The sequence below is a fragment of the Hydra vulgaris genome, chromosome 11 (genome assembly GCF_038396675.1).
Source record: "Hydra vulgaris chromosome 11, alternate assembly HydraT2T_AEP".
Taxonomy (NCBI): Eukaryota; Metazoa; Cnidaria; class Hydrozoa; order Anthoathecata; family Hydridae; genus Hydra; species Hydra vulgaris.
Window position 1 is genome coordinate 6,107,326 of NC_088930.1, and position 22,646 is coordinate 6,129,971.

At 26.4% G+C, this 22,646-nt stretch overlaps 1 protein-coding gene across 1 annotated transcript; it reads right to left on the bottom strand.

Annotated features, from left to right (window-relative positions):
* Positions 1–1,547: 1,547 nt before the first annotated feature.
* Positions 1,548–21,067, bottom strand: LOC136087365 (uncharacterized). The gene is made up of 4 exons (XM_065809912.1): positions 20,935–21,067; positions 2,355–2,446; positions 2,002–2,280; positions 1,548–1,860 (listed from the first exon to the last, which is right to left on the bottom strand). The coding sequence occupies exons 1-4, from the start codon at positions 20,948–20,950 to the stop codon at positions 1,687–1,689; spliced, it is 561 nt and encodes a 186-aa protein (XP_065665984.1). The 5' UTR covers positions 20,951–21,067; the 3' UTR covers positions 1,548–1,686.
* Positions 21,068–22,646: the final 1,579 nt, after the last annotated feature.

A 22,646-nucleotide genomic window follows, 5' to 3' on the forward strand; every position in this document is an offset into this window, starting at 1 on the left:
AGCAGTTATCTTAGTTCTGTTGTGTTTATTAGTTGGCACGGCATTGTATTTTATGTTGGCTCAACGTTACATTTAATGTTTATCGGAATTAGATTTTGTTATTATTTTTTAAAATAATAACTTTAATATATAAAAATTGTTATTTTAAAAATATTATAAATACATTAATGATGTTTGCTTTACTTTGTGGGTTTAATATTTTAATACTTACGGTAGATTTTATTTAAGATATATAATTTTGCGCTCAATTGCATACAAAGTATACAACCTTGGCTTGTATACTTTATATCAACGTTGATTCATATATATTGAATCAATTTTGGGTTATATACACTGGGTCAACCTTAATCCTTATACATCGAATCAACGTTGGGTTATTACATTGGATTTATATACGTTGGCCCAATGTATCTGTGCAAGTTGTTAAATGCGTCGACATTAAGCTTTTTATCTATATTGTTATTAAAAATATGATATTAGATCAACGTTAGACTTGCTTTGGAAAAAACAGCCGACGTTCGCGATAGTTTTAAAAACTTTGGCCAATGTGTGTTTGCTAACTGTGTAGCTAGTAACTGAGCTAACACAACAACAGAGGTTCAAATAGAATATAAACATATTAATATATAAAAATAAATAATATAAATATAAACACATAAAGTAATATACAAGTGAGCCAACACCACGCAAAAGGCTTGCGCAGAACACAAACATAAATGTAGTAATTTACGGGTCAGCAAACACCGCGCCAGTAGTTATCACAGAACAGATACATACATACATTCAGCAACTTACGGGTAAATGAACATTGCGCCAGAAGTTCAGACAGAACACAAACAAACATATATAAAAAAATACATAATTTACGAGTGAGCTAACACAGAAGCTAAGACGCCTCTAACAGACAAAAAATGATAATACTTTAGACATATGAAATGTTAAATAATAAAAAAAAAATTAAATAATGTTGATAACAGTACTAGTAATACGTAATAATCTAACGGGAAAAATACATAAAGTTTTATGCTGTGATAAATGATATATAATATATAATTTCATATGTGATAGGTAATATTTTTTAAGGGAAAAATATATGGGGCACATTGAATCATCTGCAATAGAAATTTTATCTCTAATCTAATCCTATATCTCATAAGCTTATATAGAATATGAGAAATTCTTGACTGGATACATTTTTTCAACTTTTTTTCCGTTGGTAAAACTTGCGTTTAAACAGTTCCAATAACTATATTCTAATAAAACGAAAATACGGTATTCAGAGTTTTTAAAAACTCTGACGACCGTGTAATAAAACTGACGACCGTGAAACTTGAACCAAAACATAAACAATCTATCATTGTTTAAATGGCAAACAAAATTACTCACTCTTGATTCTTAAATGGGTAAGTAATAAATTTAACACTAAGAAAATATAAATTTATTTTTAAACAAAGTTAGTTAAGCACTTATTTGATTACATAAAAAGTATATTAATTATTAATATTATTAAGGAAATTAATCTTATAAAGGAAAACTTTCTAATCAAAAGAAATAATAATAACAATTTAAATAGTTATACAAAATGATTATTTTTTATGTGACAAATATGAATATGAAAAAAATAAATTAACATTATGTGACAAAATGAAGTGACATGTTACAAACTGTAAAAATTTTATTTTACAGTTAGTAACGTCTATATGTCATATAAGTAACGGTTGGAGTCAATTCCTTGTATATCAGATATATGATCCATGTTAAGTTTAACCCAATTACAATTGATATTATGGAAAATATCTTTGCTTTGTTAGAAGCTGAAATTGCTTTTTCTCGATCTCCATTGTTGATAGCAGAACTTACCTTAAAAAAAATATATTTATTCAAGAAACAATTACTTGTGTTTTATATCATGCTAGAGCTTTGAATTACTAGTTTATTCAAGAAAAATAAACGTTAATTGTTCATTCCTTTACAATAAAAATTATAAAAAGTTTAGCTTACTTTATTTGAGTAATATACGGCAATAACACCAAGAGGCCAAAAGCAGCATAAACACGAAATCCAAGCGATAAAAGCGTGCGATGAAGGTAACGGTTGATCTGCTTGAGGTTGTGCACTTTGTGATATTGACACGTTTACTGGATTTGCAGTAAATCTTTGAACTGCTATTTCTGGTTTTAGGTAACTCGGACCTAATGAGGAGTTTATTGGATTACCAGCATTTACAAGTGGTATAGAATTTATAGAATTCTGTGAAGTATATGCTGTATTAGTATAAACCTGTTAATAAATGTTGCTTTATTTTAGAATTATTGAATATTGAACTTTTAATTAAATAAAAATAAAGCTCTTACGTTGCCAAAGTAAACAGATGTGTCATTTCTATTCTCCTCTTGTATGTATGTAGGTTGATTGAGTTGATTAAAATAAGGAGGTGGGTAAAGAGTTATACATACAAACAATATATACATATATATATATATATATATATATATATATATATATATATATATATATATATATATATATATACATATATATATATATATATATATATTTATATATATATGTATATACTTATATATATGTGTGTGTGTGTGTATATATATATGTGTATTATATATATATATATATATACATATATATATATATATATATATATATATATATATATATATATATTCATATATATATATATATATGTATAAATATATATATATATATATATACATATATATATATATATACATATACATATTATATATATATATATATATATATATATATATATATATATATATATATATATATATATATATATATATATATATGTATATGTATGTACATATATGTGTGTGTGTGTACACATATATATATATATATACATATATATATATATATATATATATATATATATATATATATATATATATATATATATATATATTTATTTATATATATATATATATATATATATATATATATATATATATATATAATATAATATAATATATATGTAATATAATTTATGTTTTTTTTTAAGATTCCCAGCAAATCCGTATATCTATTGTCCATAAAGAAAATTATTTTTTTTAAAAGAAATATATTTCTTGTTTTGAGAAACAAATTGCGGTGTTGAATATTCATTTTTTAAGACAAAAAAAATATTTCTTGTATGTATATATATATGTATGTATATATATATATATATATATATGTATATATATATATATATATTTATATATATATATATATATGTATATATATATAAATGTATGTATATATATGTATATATATAAGAAGTTTGTTATATATATATATATATATATATATATATATATATATATATATATATATATATATATATATATATATATATATATATATATATATATATATATATATATATATATATATATATATATATATATATATATATATATATATATATATAACAAACTTCTTATAGCGATTTCAGTTTTAATACCAAAAAGATTTGCTTTAAATAAAATATGGTGTAAGCAAATTATTCTATGTAAAATAAATATATATAGACAGCATCTATATATTTTCAATGATATACTTAATGGTATACTGACACATCAGTATACCATTAAAAATTGTAGAAAATAAATAAAAGCAATAACTTTAACTTTAAAACCAAAGAAATCTTTAAGAAAATATAATCAAAAGCATATCAGATTATTTATTAATGGTACGTCCATTGTTTTTAAAAACTTCAGTACATAAAATAGAGGCAAAGAATCAATAAGTTTCTCAATTTGAAATTGATATATTTGTGACCAGGCAAAAATAAACAATGTCCATTAAGTATTTAATGCAATAGAACGGTCACAATCAGGAAAATCCCAAAGAGCACCCCCAAACCATCAAGCTTTTTCCACCCACATGTTTCACGGTTTCTATAAAGTGCATTTGTCTTAATTGCTAACCATTTGGTTTTCTCACATTTTGCTTTCTATCTGAATCTTTTAGGATAAACTTCGTCTTATCCAAACATATTATTCGTCTTATTCAAACATATTATTCGTCTCAACTGTACAACGCACAGTGGAGTATTTCAAAGTAATAGTCGATCAAAAGTCGATTACAAAAATTTTGTAAAAGTATACTATTAACTATATGTCATGAAAGATTTATAAAGGCTACATCACTAAACAACAATTTTAGTGTTGCCCACTCCCCCTTCCAGGTATAAAAAAAGTTTAAACTCGGACTTCGCGTGAGCTCATTGTATTTGTTTTTTACGCTTCCTGTCAAACATAACTTTTAAAAGTATTATTTAAGCTTGTATGCTGTAAAACCTTTAATAAATCACAATGAACGTTGAAGAAGAAGGTATGTACATACAAAATAAATGTATAGTTTCTTCATTATACTTAACAAAGTGAGATTTTTTTTGAATATATATTCGAAACTAAAATTGTTAGATTTTTTTTTGTAAATACTGTATTCAAAAATATTTTCGTATATGAATTAAGTCGAATTTAGCGAAGATTTTTTATGTAACTTAAACATTAGTTATTCTAGTTAGCATTTTTGAAATAAAATGTTCCACATAAATCTTCCATTTTTTAAAATTTAATTTTGATTAAATAATACGACAAAAACGTTGTCTTTTGAATAAAAACTTCTTTTTTTTTTTCAGAATCCCAACCAATGGTGAAAGAGATGACTAGAAAAGAACTCTACGATGTTATGAAACAATGCCCAAAAAAAAAAATTGACAAATTTGTGTTTTTAAAAGATCATCTCAAAATTATTACAAAATGTACTGAAAATGAACAAAGTTTACTAAAAAACGCCTTAAATACTTTCAAGTTTCATTTTAAACAAAAATGGATAGCTGCTAACTACATAGAAGAACGTTTTTTGAAGCACAATGAACTATGGCTCAATGCTATCATAAGTTTATCGACCTGTATAATAAAGAGGCCTGGTCGACCATCAAAAGATTTCGAGTTGTTGAGTTCGCCAAGCAAGAGACGTAGAACAAAAGCTTTGAGAGACCAAATATCTTATGCACAACTAACCTATGCTGCCCAAATGAGTCAGCGTGATGCAGGACATTGTGATGCGTCTAGAATAATGAAAGATATTAGCTGCTCACCGGAAAAGGCAAACAAATATAGAGAAAACTTCAATTCCATTCAGACGAATGTTATAAAAAAACACATACCATTGGAAGCATTATCAATTTTTGTGGAAGCCAATATGACAAGGAGACAATATGAAATAATTCATGCAGCTAATAAAAATATTTATCCATGTTATTCACTTTTGAAATAATCAAAAAAACAATGTTATCCTCCACAAGAGTCAATGACAGTTTCAGAAACATGTTGTGAAATTAAACTACAAGATATTCTAGACCACACAACTAGACGCTTGTGTGAATATTTAGATGAAGTTTTGGAAACCTTAAACGAAGAAGAAAGAAGCAATTTAGAAATGTTATCAAAATGGGGTTGTGATGGCTCACAGCAGGAAACATTTAAACAAAAATTTCAAAATAGTACAGGTAGTGACTCTAACATTTTTCAAAGTTCATTTGTGCCTCTACGGGTTATATGTCATATTGGTAGCCAGAAGATTATTTGGCAAAACCCTGTGCCCTCTTCTACAAGATATTGTCGCCCAATTCGAATTTATTTTATCCATAAAACTAAAGACATAACAAATGAAGAAATCTGCTATGTAGAAGATCAAATAAAAAACTTTAAAAAAACTGAAATACTGAAATTTTTAGGTGGTATTATACATATAAAGCATACCTTGGCATTTACAATGGTTGATGCAAAAGTATGCAATGCTGCAACCAACACGACATCTACTATGTGGTGCTACATATGTGGACTAACATCAAAAGACTTTAATAATTTAACCATAAAAAAAAATAGATAATCCAGATGCCCTTAAATTTGGTTTATCGATATTGCATACAAGGATTAGGTTTTTCGAATCTTTACTACATTTATCATACCACATTCCCATAAAAAAATGGCAAGCGAGAACACAAAATGATTAAATAATTGTTGCTGAAACAAAAAAAAACATTCAAAACAAATTCAAAGAGAAAATGGGGCAGCTGGTGGATATTCCAACTGCAAGTTTTGGGAATACTAATGATGGCAATACATCAAGAAGATTTTTCTCAGATCCTCAAACCTCATCCTGCATTACAGGAGTTAACATTGGACTTATTAAAAATTGTAGTATCATTTAGGAAATTTTGTCAAGTGGATATAAAATAGATATCAAAAAATTTGAAAAGTTTGCAGAACTGACAGCAGAACTTTATGTTGAAATTTATGGATGGTATCCAATGACTCCTACAATGCACAAGATATTGAGACATGATGTCACAATAATTGATCAAGCTATATTGCCTATTGGTCAATTATCGGAAGAGGCGGCTGAGGCTCGAAACAAGCACTTCCGTGATTATAGACAGAATTTCTCGAGGAAATTTTCAATAGAAATTTGTAATAGGGGCATCATAAACAGACTTCTGTTAAGTTCCGATCCTTTGTTGAGCAGTGTTAGAAAGAGGCTCAAGAATAAAAGAAATCCAGTGAGGCATTAGAGTTCTTGCAACCAGAAACATTGAACGAACTACAACAAAATGAAGAGGAGGCATCTAGCGAAAATGAATCAGACTAATGTTTATTTTTTATCGTTTTTTAAGTATATTTTTTTATTTCACCTTTATAGTATGTGTATTTGTATATTATTTTTGTTTAAATTGTTTGTATTTGCATCACTTTTTTTAAACATTTTTACTCTTAAGGCATTTAATGTTTTAATTGAAGTTTAACAGTTTATATTGTTGTTTAGTTGTTTTTTTAATTTTTTTTTTAAACTTCTTTTTGTATGGTTTATATGCAAAAATGTGTTTTGAGTAAAAAAAAACCTGCACAATTATTTTAAATATTATATTATGATTTCAAACTGCTTTTAATTGTTTATCTAATTGTTAAAAGCCATAAAATAATTTTGATCAACTTTTTACTATAAATACTCCACTGTGCAACAGTATATATATATATATATATATATATATATACATATATATATATATATATATATATATATATATATATATATATATATATACATATATATATACATAGATATATACATATATATATATATATATATATATATATATATATATATATATATATATATATATATATATATATATATATATATATATATATATATATATATTTAAACAACTTTAAAATGTATTCTACAAAATAGAGTGCTCAATGTTCTTCAAAAGAACAGAGCAATTATAAATTAGTAGAAAATCACTTAACAAACATTTTTCTCATTTAACACTGTGTTTCATCAATAAAATTTCTGATGAGTCTTTATATATCTTTCTTGTTTAGTAAGTTTGATAGCATAATTAGAAATCGGTATCAAATTAAAGCTCTTTCTTTCCTCTATCAAATACTGTATATATTGTCTGAATATTTTTTGTTTAAATAACATTTTAAAAAGCCGAATTGTCAAGCAAACTAATAAGTAGTGTGTACGATTAGCAACTTATAAGTGGTGCGTACGATTTTTATTGAAAAAAATTGAAAGCATGTCGTTTCAAACCATTTTAAGATGGAAGACTACTATAAGGCTACAATTTATAGATATATGAACGGTTACAAACAAAATAAACCATAGAGTCAGAAACCAAGATTTTCTTTTTTTATTTGTTTAAAAAAAAGAAAATCCAGCAAACTTGCCAGAAGCTCGTGTTTTGGAGGATTTTTATCAGTCGTAGACAAATATGTAAGTTGAGTAGGATGAGTTCCCTAATGTTGAGTTTGCTCTCCGTGTTTATATTGTACTGATGTGAAAAACCTGCTAGGCGGATATATTTTTTTTCTTAACACAAAATTGATCAAATATAGGCTGTGTAGAGTGCTAAAATGCTTCAAAAACGGCTCACTTAAAAACTCTTATGAGTGTTGAAAATGACATCAAGAGAAGTGAACTTTAATGATACCATCAATGACTTTGCCAAAAAAAAGCTACTTCTAGCACAATAAAAGTGACACTCAAACCTAACAAAATGGTATTGTTTCGATAGATAATGTAACGCTATTGCTGAATGCACATTATTTCCAGTATCATTTTAGTTATTTGATTTGTTCGGTAACAAACATATGTCATTAGTCAAATCACTTGGTCGGGGAATATCAGTTATCCTGATACTAAAAACCCAATACCAAAATTTTGCCCGGGCCCCGACAATGGTGTATCCGGTCCAAAATATATATATATATATATATATACATATATATATATATACATATATATATATATATATATATATATATATATATATATATATATATATATATATATATATATATATATATATATATATATATATATATATATATATATATATATATATAATAAGTAAAAAACACTTATCTAACTTTTATCTTCGACTTGAAGTTTCACCATTGCTGGATCATCAGGAAGAGTTACTAAATCTCAAAAAAAATTCAATTTATAGAAAAAAATATTTTACAGGAAGTTATAAATAATTATAAAAAAATTTTTAATTACTATGTTTAAATTATTATAAAAAAAATTTTAATTACTATAAATTATTATAAAAAAAATTTTTTTATAATAATTTATAACTTCCTGTAAAATATTTTTTTCTATAAATTGAATTTTTTTTGAGATTTAGTAACTGTTCCTGATAATCCAGCAATGGTGAAACTTCAAGTCGAAGATAAAAGTTAGATAAGTGTTTTTTACTTATTAATTATTGCTCTGTTCTTTAAGAACATTGAGCACTCTATTTGTAAAATACACTAACATAATTTTACATATATATATATATATATATATATATATATATATATATATATATATATATATATATATATATATATATATATATATATATATATATATATATATATATATATATATATATATATATATATATATATATATATATAATGGTAACCTAAAAAAATGTAAACTGAAAAGTTTACATTTTTTTAGGTTACCATTAAGTTTTTTTTTTTTCACGTATTAAAATATAATGCAATATATTAAAGATTAACAACAATATAAATGTATAGTAGCTTTTCAACAAAAAATTTAATTTAACTAAAATTGCATTGTTATACATTTAATGTATAGCGATTCTTAAACTTTTTGCTAAAGCATTTATATTCTTATAAATTACTATTACAATGAGTATTATTAGGTAAATAGTTTTGTAATACAAGATCTCAATCTTTTATAATACTAGGATAAATTAAATCAATTTATAAAGAAATTTATTCCGTAAAAATGCTCTTATTCTGAACTACTGTTTAAATAAAATAAATAAAATAAAAAAAATCCATAAAGTGTTTTAAAAATTTTCGTACTATTTGTTTATACATTATAGTATTAACTATTTTATTATTACCAAGGTAAGCAATCATTCATCTTCCCTAAATAATTCATATTAAATAGGAGCAATCAAGTTGATTTGTTCTGGGCACAGATTTTGAAAGGATCTAGCTGTTCCTCAAAGAAATTAATGCTATCAATGGTTACACATCAAATATTGATAAATATTTAAATTGTAAATTAAATATTATAATATAACTTCTTTATGTTTAAAATAATATTTAAAATAATAAAATTTCTCTCTAACTATTTGCAAGAAAATCAACTTGTAGTTATCATGTTCCACTTGCATTACTTAAAAATCTGACACACATGTCAAGGACCACGTTCAAAACATATTTCGTATTAGTGTATTTAAAATATATTTAGTTATTAAAATGATTAAAAAAAAAAAAGCTTTTAGGAGTATTTATTTTTTTTTTCTTTTATTACAAAATAATAAATGTTACAATTTTTTCTTTATAATTACATTATCTCAGGTATTATAATTTTATATTATATAGTTTATTACAAAATAATAAATATTACAATTTTTTCTTTATAATTGCATTATCTCAGGTATTATAATTTTATATTATATAGTTTATTACAAAATAATAAATATTACAATTTTTTCTTAATAATTACATTATCTCAGGTATTATAATTTTATATTAAATAGTTGTTACAAATGTTGGTAAATATATACATTTTTCAGTTTTTATTTATTTTATTATTTATTTGATGTATTTTTTTTTTTTTTTTTTTTTTTTTTTGTGTTTTTTGATTTTATATTTTTTTGTGTTTTTGGTTTTATATTTTTTTGTTTTTTTTTTTTTTTTTTTTTTTTGCCGTTGTGCGGAGAGACATCGAGAGTTTTGATAAGGTTAAAAAAAAAAAGTTTCTAAAATAGGTTAAAGAACGATTTATAAGGAAAAAAAGATTTATACCAAAACAAATTAAGAGGAATTACAGGACTTTTTACACAGAACATTACGTTACGAACACTATAGATAAACTCTTATGTGTTTTAATAATATATCATAAAATAAGGGCTTGCAGTGATTAATCTAATCATATATAATCATAATTTTGTTGTATAACATAGAAAAAAGATGCAGAGGGAAGGAAATCTTTTCTAAACATACAACGAGATGTTGTTTTGTTTTAGCTCATATGTTTAGTTGCAGATTTCCATTCTCTACTTGATAGAAAACATTTTTAATACAAAAATACTCACAGAAAATGTCCGCGGTGTTTCTACGGACATAATAATTATATTTTAAGATAATAATATTCCTGATGTTTCTGATTATTACACTGATCACTGCCAATGGGTCAATTTTTTTGTTACTATACATGTGGTGGCATCTACTGTTTTATATTGCACTCATGATGGTTTGAGTGAGTGTCAACAGCAGCTGCAAAGTGGAGTTTTTCTCCGATAAATTCGCTGTTTCAATCGAGAAATTGGAATTTATCGGAGAAAAATTGTTTCGGAATGTCAAGGAGTTATATACATGTTTAGAATACTCCCACATTTCAACAGAAGGAGGACAGTAGGCAAAGATATGGATGTTGTCTTCGATTTTACCACAAGTTTTGCATTTGTTATTTTTGACGATCTGTTGCCTTGTGCTTTTGGCTAGCACGGCCGCAGAAGGTAAACTGTTGTGTAAAAAACGAAAGAGGATGTTTTGAGTCGGTCCGCATGCGTGGGCGGTGAAGTTTTTTTTCCAAATTTGGGTCCACGGCATTGTTGTTTTTGTTGAACCGTTCCAGAAAAGTTCTGCTGGCACGACTGTCTTTTTGTTTTTTGCCACTTCTAAGTAAAAATTTTTTGTTGTTTTTAGGGGAATGTTAAACAGGGACCCGTTTTTGCCTACTATTTCTATTGTTGTTTTGTAGTACTGAGACGTTTTGTTGTCCCAGTGTTTTGGAAAATTGTTCTGCTTTAAAAAGTTCCAGCTTTGGTTTTGGTTCGTAAATTTTATAAGTGAACTCGCCAACCAATACTTTGAAAAGTAGTAATAATCGTGAGCTTTGTCCTCTTCGCATTCTTTCAGTTGAAAGAGCGTTTTGAGGCGAAGTGCAAGACTTTGCTCCTTCGGTGATAAAATTTCTAGACCCCCATTTGATATTAAAAATAAATTTTTAATGTCAAATGAAGTATTCAATTCTGAAAAGTTAAAAAAAAAAGAAAAACAATTCTACATTGTAAAAATATTTTTTTTTTAATTAAATAAAAAAAATATTTTATATATAAAAATAATGGCATTCATAACAATTGAATCATTTGATATTAAAAAGTTATTTGTAAAAGATATATTCAAAGCTGATAAGCCAGTTCCATATCAAAAATTACAACTTGCATATAAATATCCAACAGGTGCTGGTCCTGTTCTCATTAAAACATTACCTTCTTTTTCCTATGGTGTGTGTGAAAAAAGAAATTTTAAAAATGATAAACTTAATGGTTATTCAATGTCATTTGTATGTGATAAAGAAAAATCTGATGAACAAGAAAAGTTTATTGCAATGATTGAATCTATTGAAAAATTTTGTAGAGATCAAATTGAAGTATATAAAAATAAGATAAAAAAATCTAAAGTTAATCTTGCTAATTTAAAAATTTTAAGATATAATGCAGATAAACCTTCAATAATATATGGAAAGTTATTTACAATAAAGATTTAGAAATAACTACAGTTTTCCGTCGTAGAAAAACTAAAAGTGAAGTAAATCCTTCGGATCTATGCAAAGTAAATCCTTCGGATCCATGCAAAGTAAATCCGAAGGATACTGTAAAATCACTTGTTATAGCTTCACCTTTTGATTATATCAAACAAAGATGTGAAGCTATTGGATGCTTAAAGATTGAAGGTATTTTATTGGTTCAATGATAGAGTCAATACAAGTTAAACTTCAAGAAGTAGTTATTGTTAAAAAGATTTCTAATTTTACTAGTATAATGAACGATTTAGATTTAGGAAGTGAATCAGATGATGAGTTGTAAAATACTTAATAATCTAAGGATTTAAAAAAATATATAAAAATGGGAGATAAAGCTATGGAATTTTATAGAATGTATAAGCCTACGTCATGCAGCTTGTATTGCAAAAGAAAAGAAATAAATAATAATTTGAAAGATTTAAAAAAATTTTGCTATATATATGTCTGAAAGACCTACTTGACGAACCGATTCCATACATATCATCAGAAATATTAACTCCTGAACCTTTTGTATATAGAATAACAACTGTTCAAAATGAGAGACAACTTGAAAAACTGCGAACAGTAGAATATTACTGTAGAGTTAGAGGAGGGGGTGTGTATAATATTTTATATGAAATTTATCATATAAAATATTTTAACAAGAAAAAATATTTTGAAAAATGATATAAAGAAAATGAAAATTAAAAAAAATTATCTTGCTATATAAAAATGGAAAATAAAACGGTGAAAGAATTAAAACAAATCGCTAAAGAGCGAGTTAAATATTATTATAATATGCGAAAAAGCAAACTCATTACAGAGTTATCGGACACACAGAAGCAATCAGTTGAACAGATGGGTACAAAGTACCTACTTGATGAGCCTGTTCCAGATATATCATCAACAATTTTAGCTCCGTCACCTTTTCAGCCTATTACACAAATTAGAAAAGAAATAAATAAAAAGATTAGTTCTCTTGCAGATTGGATTTTATCATATGTTCCTGATAAAATTAAAAAAACAGCTAATGAAAAGATTGATGAATTAAAATCTACAGTATCAAATTTGTATCAAAAATATGGAATTAGAAATCCGATAGAATTTAAATTAAAGAAATCATCTGTTAAAAATGTGACAAAACAATTTACAGCTAATGGGATAAAAGGTTACGATGCTTTATCTTTCATAAATGCTGCTAAAAATAACGCTATTAAAGTACTAACCGAAAATAGAAAATCAAAGGTTTATATAGTTCTCACTTTTGAAATGGAGCGTACTAATATTAAAACAGGAGAAACCATAATCACATCTGCACCATTTAGAACTAATAATCAAGTTGTATTAGAAACAACAGATTTAGATGAGTTTTATGAAACATCAAAGCAAAAAATTTTTGAATCCTTATTATCTTTTCAACAGTTAGGATCAGGTTGGAGATGTGTTTCTATTGAAAAGATGGATATCAATTTTATTGAGTATAATCCTATTAAAGCTAAATCATATATTCTACTTGATAAAAATTTAGCAACTAAAAAAGCAATAATTAATATAAAGAATGAAGATAATCAATGTTTTAAGTGGTGAATTGCAAGAGCATTAAATCCAACATATAATCATCCTGAAAGAGTTGATAAAGAGCTTAAAAATGAAGCTGAAAAAATAAATTGGGATAAGATAGAATTTCCAGTTTCACTAAATCGAATTACACTATTTGAGAAAAATAATCATGATATCAGTGTTAATGTGTATGGATTTGAAAAGTCAGTTTACCTTTTACGCATTTCAAAAGATAATGATCGTCAACATTTAATAGATTTATTATTAATTTCAGATGGAGAAAAAAGTCATTACTGCCTAATAAAAAGTTTAAGCAGATTGTTTTCTTCACAAACGTCTAAGAGAAATAGCGCTATTCGCTATTGTAGAAATTGTTTACTTGGATACAACTCTGAAGAATCATTATCTAAACACAAATTGTATTGTAATACACATGATTCAGTGCGCATTGAACTTCCTAATCCAGGTTTAACAATGCAATTTATTCATCATAATAGGTCAATGAGAGTACCATTTGTTGTGTATGCAGACTTTGAAAGTTTTATTAAACCGATTAATACTTGTACACCAAATCCGAATGAATCTTATACAAAACAGTATCAAAAGCATACACCTAGTTCGTTCTGCTACTATATTAAATGTTTTGATGAAAGTTATTATCAAGGTAAATTAGAAACATTTACAGCAAATAGTGAAGAAGATGATGTTGCGCAAATATTTTTTGACAGATTAGAAGAAGATATTAAAAATATTTGTAATAGGATCAACTCAACAAAGGACATAATATATACTCATGAAAATAAGAAAGACTTTAATGAAGCAACTGAATGTCGCATTTGTGGAGAATATTTAGGGGAAGACAAAGTACGTGACCACTGTCACATTACTGGAAAATATAGAGGTGCTGCACATAATAGTTGTAATTTAAAATATAAAATTCCAAAATTCATTCCAGTACTGTTTCACAATTTATCAGGTTATGACAGTCACTTATTTATAAAGAAATTATCTGAAGGAAAATTGAGCTGTATCCCAAACAACGAAGAAAAGTATATTAGCTTTTCTGGAGAGATTAAAGCTAGAGAGTTTGTTAAAGATGGAAAGAGTGTTGAATTAAAGCGTCAGATTCGTTTCTTAGACAGTTATAGATTTATGCCTTTTAGTTTAGATTCTTTATCAAAAAATTTATCAAAAGAGCAATTTAAAAATATCAGAAAATTGTATTCAGGAAAACAATTAGATTTATTACTAAAAAAAGGCGTATATCCCTATGATTGGGTAGACTCTGTTGATAAATTTAATGAAACTCAATTACCACAAAAGAATCGTTCTTTTCTAAATTGAACGGTGAAGATATAATTGATGATCATTACTCACATGCACAAAATGTATGGAAGGAGTTTAATTGCAAAATATTTAGAGATTATCATGACTTGTACAACGTTTCAGATGTGCTTTTACTAGCAGATGTTTTTGAAAATTTCAGAGATGTTTGCATGAAAAATTATAAATTAGATCCGGCTTGGTATTACACATCACCAGGATTAGCTTGGGATGCTGCATTGAAGAAAACAAAAGTAAAATTAGAACTGTTGAGCGATTACGATATGATAATAATAATAAAGAAAGGAATAAAAGGTGGAATCAGTATGATATCGAATAGATTAGGAACATCTAATAATAAGTACATGGATGACGCATATGACAAAAGCAAAGAATCAACATTCATTCAATATCTAGACGCTAATAATCTATATGGATGGGCGATGAGTAAGCCACTTCCAACACATGAATTTAAATGGATGGATGAAGATGAGTTGAAAAACTGGAAATCAATTCCATGTATACTAGAAGTTGATTTAAATTATCCTGAACATCTGCATGATGATCATAATGACTACCCACTTGCTCCTGAAAGGGTAAAAGTAAATAAAGTCGAAAAACTAATTCCAAATTTAAATCATAAGAAAAATTATGTTATACATTATGAAAATATAAAATTGTATGAAAGATAAGGTCTTAAGATCACAAAAATTCATAGAGGAGTCATGTTTGAAGAAAGAGCTTGGTTAAGTCAATACATTGAGCTAAATACTAATCTAAGAACCAAGGCAACGAATGATTCTGAAAAAGAATTTTTCAAACTGATGAACAACTCAGTATTTGGAAAAACAATGGAGAACATTGTGAACAGATTCGATGTTAGATTAATAACCAACAGAGATGAAGCTGTTAAATTAGCATCAAGACCAAACTACGAAAGTAGAACAATATTTGATGAAAATTTAATAGCTATACATATGAAAAGAACAAAATTAATGTACAACAAACCAATTTACTTAGGAATGTGTATATTAGACTTGAGCAAAACTCTGATGTATGAATTTCATTATGATTACATAAAGAAAAAATATGCTGATCGAGCAAAACTATTATTCACAGATACAGATTCTTTAGCATACGAAATTAAAACAGAAGACTTTTATTCAGATATTTATAAAGATATTGAAAGCAAATTTGATACAAGTGTGTTTAACCCAAATCACCCAGCAATTAAAAATGTAGGATTTAGAGTTGGTCTTAATAAGAAAGTAATAGGAATGTTTAAAGATGAGACTGGAGGAGCACAAATTGAAGAATTTGTAGGACTCAGATCAAAGTTGTATTCTTACAAAGTACACGGAGAAGATAACAAAAAATGTAAAGGAGTAAAAAAAATGTTGTTAAAAAGTATATAACACATGAAGATTACAAAGATTGTTTTTTAAATAAAAGAGAACATATTAGGAAAATGAATGTAATAAGATCACATTCACATGAAGTATATACTGAAAATTAAATAAAATTGCATTAAGTGCAGACGATGATAAAAGAGTTATTTTAGAAGACGGAATACACACTTTAGCATACGGGCATTATAAATTAAGACAATAGGCATTAAGACGATAGGCATTAAGACGATAGGCATTAAAGAAACACCCCTCCCTTCACCCAAAGTCATACTAAACAAGATACAAAAAATGACTTAAATATTTTTTTATTTATTTAAAATGAGAATAAATAAAAAACGAAAAGTAATATTAAAAACTTTGTTATTAGACGATCATAAATTAAAATTAATAAAGATATATACAAATAATATTAAAGAAATTGTTCAAAAAGTAATAAAAGCTGTAAAACAATATTACAAATACTACGGTGAAGAATGTATTAATAATGTTGATATTTCAATCTATTTCATACAAAAAACTGATAAATATGATCCATTTATAAACTTGTATAATATTATAGAAGTTTACATATAAATTTACAAAAAATATTTTTAAAAAAAGAATGATATAAATAATTTTCTTGCGTATATAAAATGGAAAATAGAGAACTAAAATCAAAAACTCTTTTACTTTTTTTTCTCAGATAAAGAGTCAGATGAAGAGATTAAGAGACTGAAGAGACTGATAATACTAATGTAATTATGAATATTGTAATTAATTTTAAGAAACTAAAGAATCTATAAATTAATCATTAATATATATAATAAAAAGTTTATTATATATAAAATGAACAAGTTTATTAATGTTGAAGGATTAGTCTTACCAAAGGAACCTCTAACTAATTTTCAATTGATAAAAGCCGCAAAAAAACTAAAAATAAAAAATTTTAGAGGGGTATTTGTTAGAGATCAATTACCTAATAGAACAATAAAAAAAGAATGTGGAATATTAAATACAGGAGATTTAAGTACTAATGGATTTCATTGGATTTGTTGGTATAAAGACGATAAAGTAAAGTACACTTTTGACTCTTATAGCCAACCTCCACCATCTGAACTTGTTGAATACTTACGCTATCCTGTTTATTATAATAGTGAAAGAGTTCAATTTGGAAATACTTCTTATTGCGGCCACTTGTGTCTTTACTTTTTAAAGAAATTAGATGAAGGATACGATTTTCAAGATATTATTGAAAATATATTGAATGCAAAAATATAAAAAATCAAAGATTTTTCATGAATCTGAAAGATTTAAAAAAATCTTTCATATATAAAATGCCTGTCGATATATTCGGAAGAACTTCAAACTCAAATACACAATCAATAGTAAACGGATTAACAATGTCTCAAGCTAATAACACATTTCTTAGAAGAGATGGACTAAATAATATGACTGATAAACTTGATATGAATGGTAATACAATAGAAAATGTGCCAGCTCCTATACATCCAAATGATGTTGCTACAAAAGATTATGTTGATCATATAGTACCTACTTCTCACATTTTAAAAATAGTACCAGATTCAAGTTTAACATGTCTTGGATCGAAAAATCAATCTCTTCCACCAAGTACAGGTGATAAGGGAACAGATGCATATATTATATCATTTAATAACAATAACAGTGGTATCCTAAGAAAACTATGACTAGCATTATATAAATCTACTACTACTGGACCATCTGTAGCAGGTAACGTATTTCTTAAAATATACGCAGATGGCGAACTTCGCATAGGAAATTTAGCTTATACTACAACTAATACTGGAATGGATACTAATGGTCTAGCCTGTGATTTATTGTGTTCTCGACTTGGTAGCCCATTTTATGCAAACTCTTTGCACGGATGTAATATTCATATTCCTACTCAATTTGAGGATATTTTACATTTGATATGCCATTTAAACAAACTTTAAAACTTGAACTTTATAACGCTACTTGAGTAGTTCTTAAATATTGGATACAACCTTTTGTTGCTAGAAATCCATCATTACCACCTTACATCGCAGATCTTACTTTACGATCTGATGTATTTAGATATACTAACACATCTTATGGTATTGAATATATATTGATAGATACTGCAGGAAAGGGTATTGGGGTTTATTTAAAATATATTAGAATGCATATTATTGGTAAATCTGGAAATTGGTGGGAATCAAGAGTACGAATGTATGATGGTAGCACTCCTCCTAAACATGCTAACAATACTATAACGCCTTGGACTCCATACAACTATGGTAATTATTCATTATCTAGTGGATATGAAGGTGCAAATAATCAGTCTAGTAGTAGTACATGTATTTTCATGTCATCTGGATTAGAAGATTTTTATCTTACATCATGGAATAGTACTAATCTTACTTCATTTAATAATGAAGAATCTGGATTGTTAGCTCAAATAAACTCTAATGGTACTACAGCACCATCAATTGATTCAGCAACTACTATCTCATTTAACAGAAATTTTAAAGATTCTATGCCTAGTGTTGGTTCAGGAAGAAGATTGGTAGTCACATTAAACTCTGGTGATGAATAAGTTGGACAATCTGGAAGTTTTCATGTCTTTGGTGTAGCTTACTATTACAGTTAAAATTGATCATAAAAGTTGTGGTCAATTTTATATCTTAAAATATATTTAAAATTGTGGCTGTATAAATGGTCGAAAATAAAAATGGCCCAGAACCAGCATTTCTCTACTACTATTGGTCTTTTGCCACAGATTTTTGAAAATAGCTCTGTGCAGACGTTTTATTGCCCATTCGGGAACGGGCAGCACGTTTGCCAGAAACCATACTTTTGACATTGCCAACGTGTTTATCAACATAGTCATTCCCCTAAGTGACAAAGTACGTAGTCCCAGAAACTTGAATTTTTTCTCTATTATGTTTAGAGTTACTAACCAGTTGAAATTGGTAGTATCGCTCAGTCTGGTGTAAAAAGTAATACCTAATATTTTGAAACCGGTGTTGTTGTTCCACTCTATGTCGTTCAATTCTGGGTACATTTTAGGATCAAAACCCCCAAGGGCGAGACCCTTGGTTTTTGAGGCCTTGATCACTGAACCACTTGCTTTTTCAAACAGTTTTATTTTTTCGAAAAAAAAGCGGACTGATTTTATACTTTTTTAGGAGTATTTATACTTTTAAAAAACTTGCTCAATTGTTTTAACCTCTTTGTAATACAGTAGAATATCTTTAATTCGAATTTTATGGGGAAAAATTAAAGTTCGAATTAGAGAGATTTTCGAATTATAGAAAGTTGATTTTTCTTAAACGCATTTCAGGGTGACTTTGCATTTAACCGAATTATGGAGGTTTTCGAATTAAGGAGATTCGAATTAGAGAAATTGAACTGTAATTCCAATTGACAGTTAAATAAAATCTTATCAAAGATAATATTTTATTTAACTGTCGAATATTCGGTTTTCTAAATAACCCACAAATTAGTTAATGAGCTAAAAAGTTGAACATAACAAGAAAGTAAATGTATTAGTAAAAAGAAATACAAGTTTGCCGTATTTAGTTTACCTGCGATTTTTTCTGTTTTTTAAAATGATAAGCAACTAGCCAAGCTGAGTTCTAGAATATACAAATTATTATAATTCGCGCCTTTAGTATGGAGTGATCTATATCTAGCATAAACTTTTATGATTAAAAAAGTTAAGCACAGGGCCACCAATTAATGTTATTAGATAATTTTTGTCCTTGAGCTTTACACGAAAAACAACAGTTTTTTGGAAAACGTGTTAATGAGACCTAGAAACCGTGGCAGAATGTGCAGGAATAATTCATAAACTGTGAAGAACATCTATCAAATCATCATGTTGCCATCATGGAATTTTATGACTGTCGAGCTATTGCGTTATTAACAAAAATTTGAACACTATTTTCACCATTAAATATATGTTGTCAGGATAGCATTCTTTTCATGCTAACAAAATATCATTGTATTAATAAATATATGTATAATTTTTTTGTATTTCTTTCATCAACTACAGCTGTTTTTTGTTTTTTTTTTGGAAACTCAAACTTAGACTTTCTGAATAATTTTAACTTTTATATGATATTTATACTTTACTGAAAACAAATATAAATAAAAATTAGAAGTTAAAAAATAAAAAAAGACTTTATAAATACATAATTATATATTGTCGATTAATAATTAAAAATATATAATGCAATGGTATAAATAATGTAAAAAAAAGATCATTAAATAAGTAAATAAAAGTTTGTAAAGTAAAAAATGATTTTTAGAAACGCAACCAGAAGTTCCATCAAACTATTTATGTAAATATGACTAACTTAAAACCTCAAACATTATTTTTTTTTTTTTTTTTTTTTTTTTTATGCTTCTGCAAAAAAGTTTATTCAGTTTTTACTTTAAGTTTGAAAGTTTAACTGGTTGCGTTGCTAAGAAACTTTTACCTAATTTCAAAATATTTTAATAAAACTCTCACATTTCTTCGTATCCATATCTTCTTAATTAATTTTTTCTTGAACTTTAAAAAATGTTTTTATTTCAGCTAAATATTTTTTTTGAATTTATAATATAACCATTTGTCTAAACATTTTTATATGCAAAAGGTAAGTCTTAACCTCCTGCTTTCGCTTTCGAAGGTCAATAAAATAAGTATCAGCTCTGACACATTTGATTAAATTTAAACTTACTTATTTTAATTATTTGAAATAATAGCTCAAACATTTTTATTAAAACATTTATCTTCTTAATCCCTCAATTTTATAACAAAAATTTCTTTTTTTTTTAAGAATGTAGGGTATTCTGTATGATTGTCATAATTACCTCATCATCAACCTGTCTTTGTATGACTTCAGTTAACATGAATCTTTTTTCGTTAACATTTTTTTTAGCTCAATGCTATTTATTTTCAATTTATTACTGCTCATAAACAATTAATATTTATAAAAAAACATTATATACGAATATAAAAAAAAGATATTCCCAAACAGTTTAATCGTTTACTTTTTTAGTCCAACTGTTGTTCAACAACCTTTTGTCGCCCATTGTGTTACAATATCCTAACTTTCATCCATTAGATTTTTTCTCATGTAATGCGTAGTTTTCGAGATATTTTAACTAACCCCGCTCTACCCTAACAAAAAAAAAATGATATTTTTATACTTATCTGAAATAAGATAACAAGTAGATTTATTATATTACTTATACTTATACTTTTTTGGTTGTTGTTGTTGTTGCTTTGTTTTTTTGGTTTGTTATTGTTGTAGTTGTTGTTGTTGTTTTTGTTGTTTTTGTTGTTGGTGTTGTTGTTATTATTGTTGTTGTTGCTGTTGTTGCTGTTTCAATTTTTTTGGTGGTGTTGTTGTTGTTGTTTTCTATTGTTGTTGTTGTTGCTAAATTTTCCAAATTTTTTAAACTCAACTTAATATTTTTATATATCAATAAATGTTCTGTTTTTTAAATGTTTATTTTTACTAAAACGGTATTATATATGGGGAAAAAACTAGTGAACTTTTTCTAAAACATCCAAATCAATTTTAAATTTTTCAAAATTTATTTTAAATTTGTGCAAAACGTTTTGAATTTCTCAAACTGTAGAATGTAAATTACCAGCACTTAGGAACAGAAAAATATCAGCACTTAGGAACAGTCACAAAAAAATATGAGACTTAATTGAATGACGAGTAACACGATAATGACTTTTAATAGATGGCACATTTTCCGGATATACCATATAAAGCAACTTTATAAAGAAAACTGTCAATGTTTTTTCTAGAATGAACTTTATTACTTTTTAAACTCTTAGCTTAATTGAATTTTTGAACTTAATTGAAATTGAACAGAGCAGCCGTAGCGCAGTGGTTAGACCACTTGCCTCAGAAACCACCTCTGGGCGTGTTTAATAACACTGGTAAGGAAGAAGGTGTAAACTTCCTTTCAAATGCTTTTCCATGGTGCTCTGTGATAAGACCGTAAGGGCTTCTTGGGGCGCCTTAAATAATTAATTTGAATAAAAAAAAAATTGCTTTCCTATCTGCTGGAAAATGTCATCAATTTCCAAAATTTTCTGATCAAAATATAGGAGGTCGTTCGGTCCCTTTAGCTGCTACTTGATTAGTGATTAACTGCTTCTACTTTTATTACAGTTTTTGCGTCTTTAAATAACAAACTTTCAATATCTCATCTTGAGTC

Coding starts and splice junctions, on each gene's coding strand:
- LOC136087365 (XM_065809912.1), bottom strand. Junction 2,281..2,354: donor CATCTGTTTACTTTGGCAAC/GTAAGAGCTTTA, acceptor ATTTATTAACAG/GTTTATACTAATACAGCATA. Junction 1,861..2,001: donor CCGTATATTACTCAAATAAA/GTAAGCTAAACT, acceptor ATTTTTTTTAAG/GTAAGTTCTGCTATCAACAA.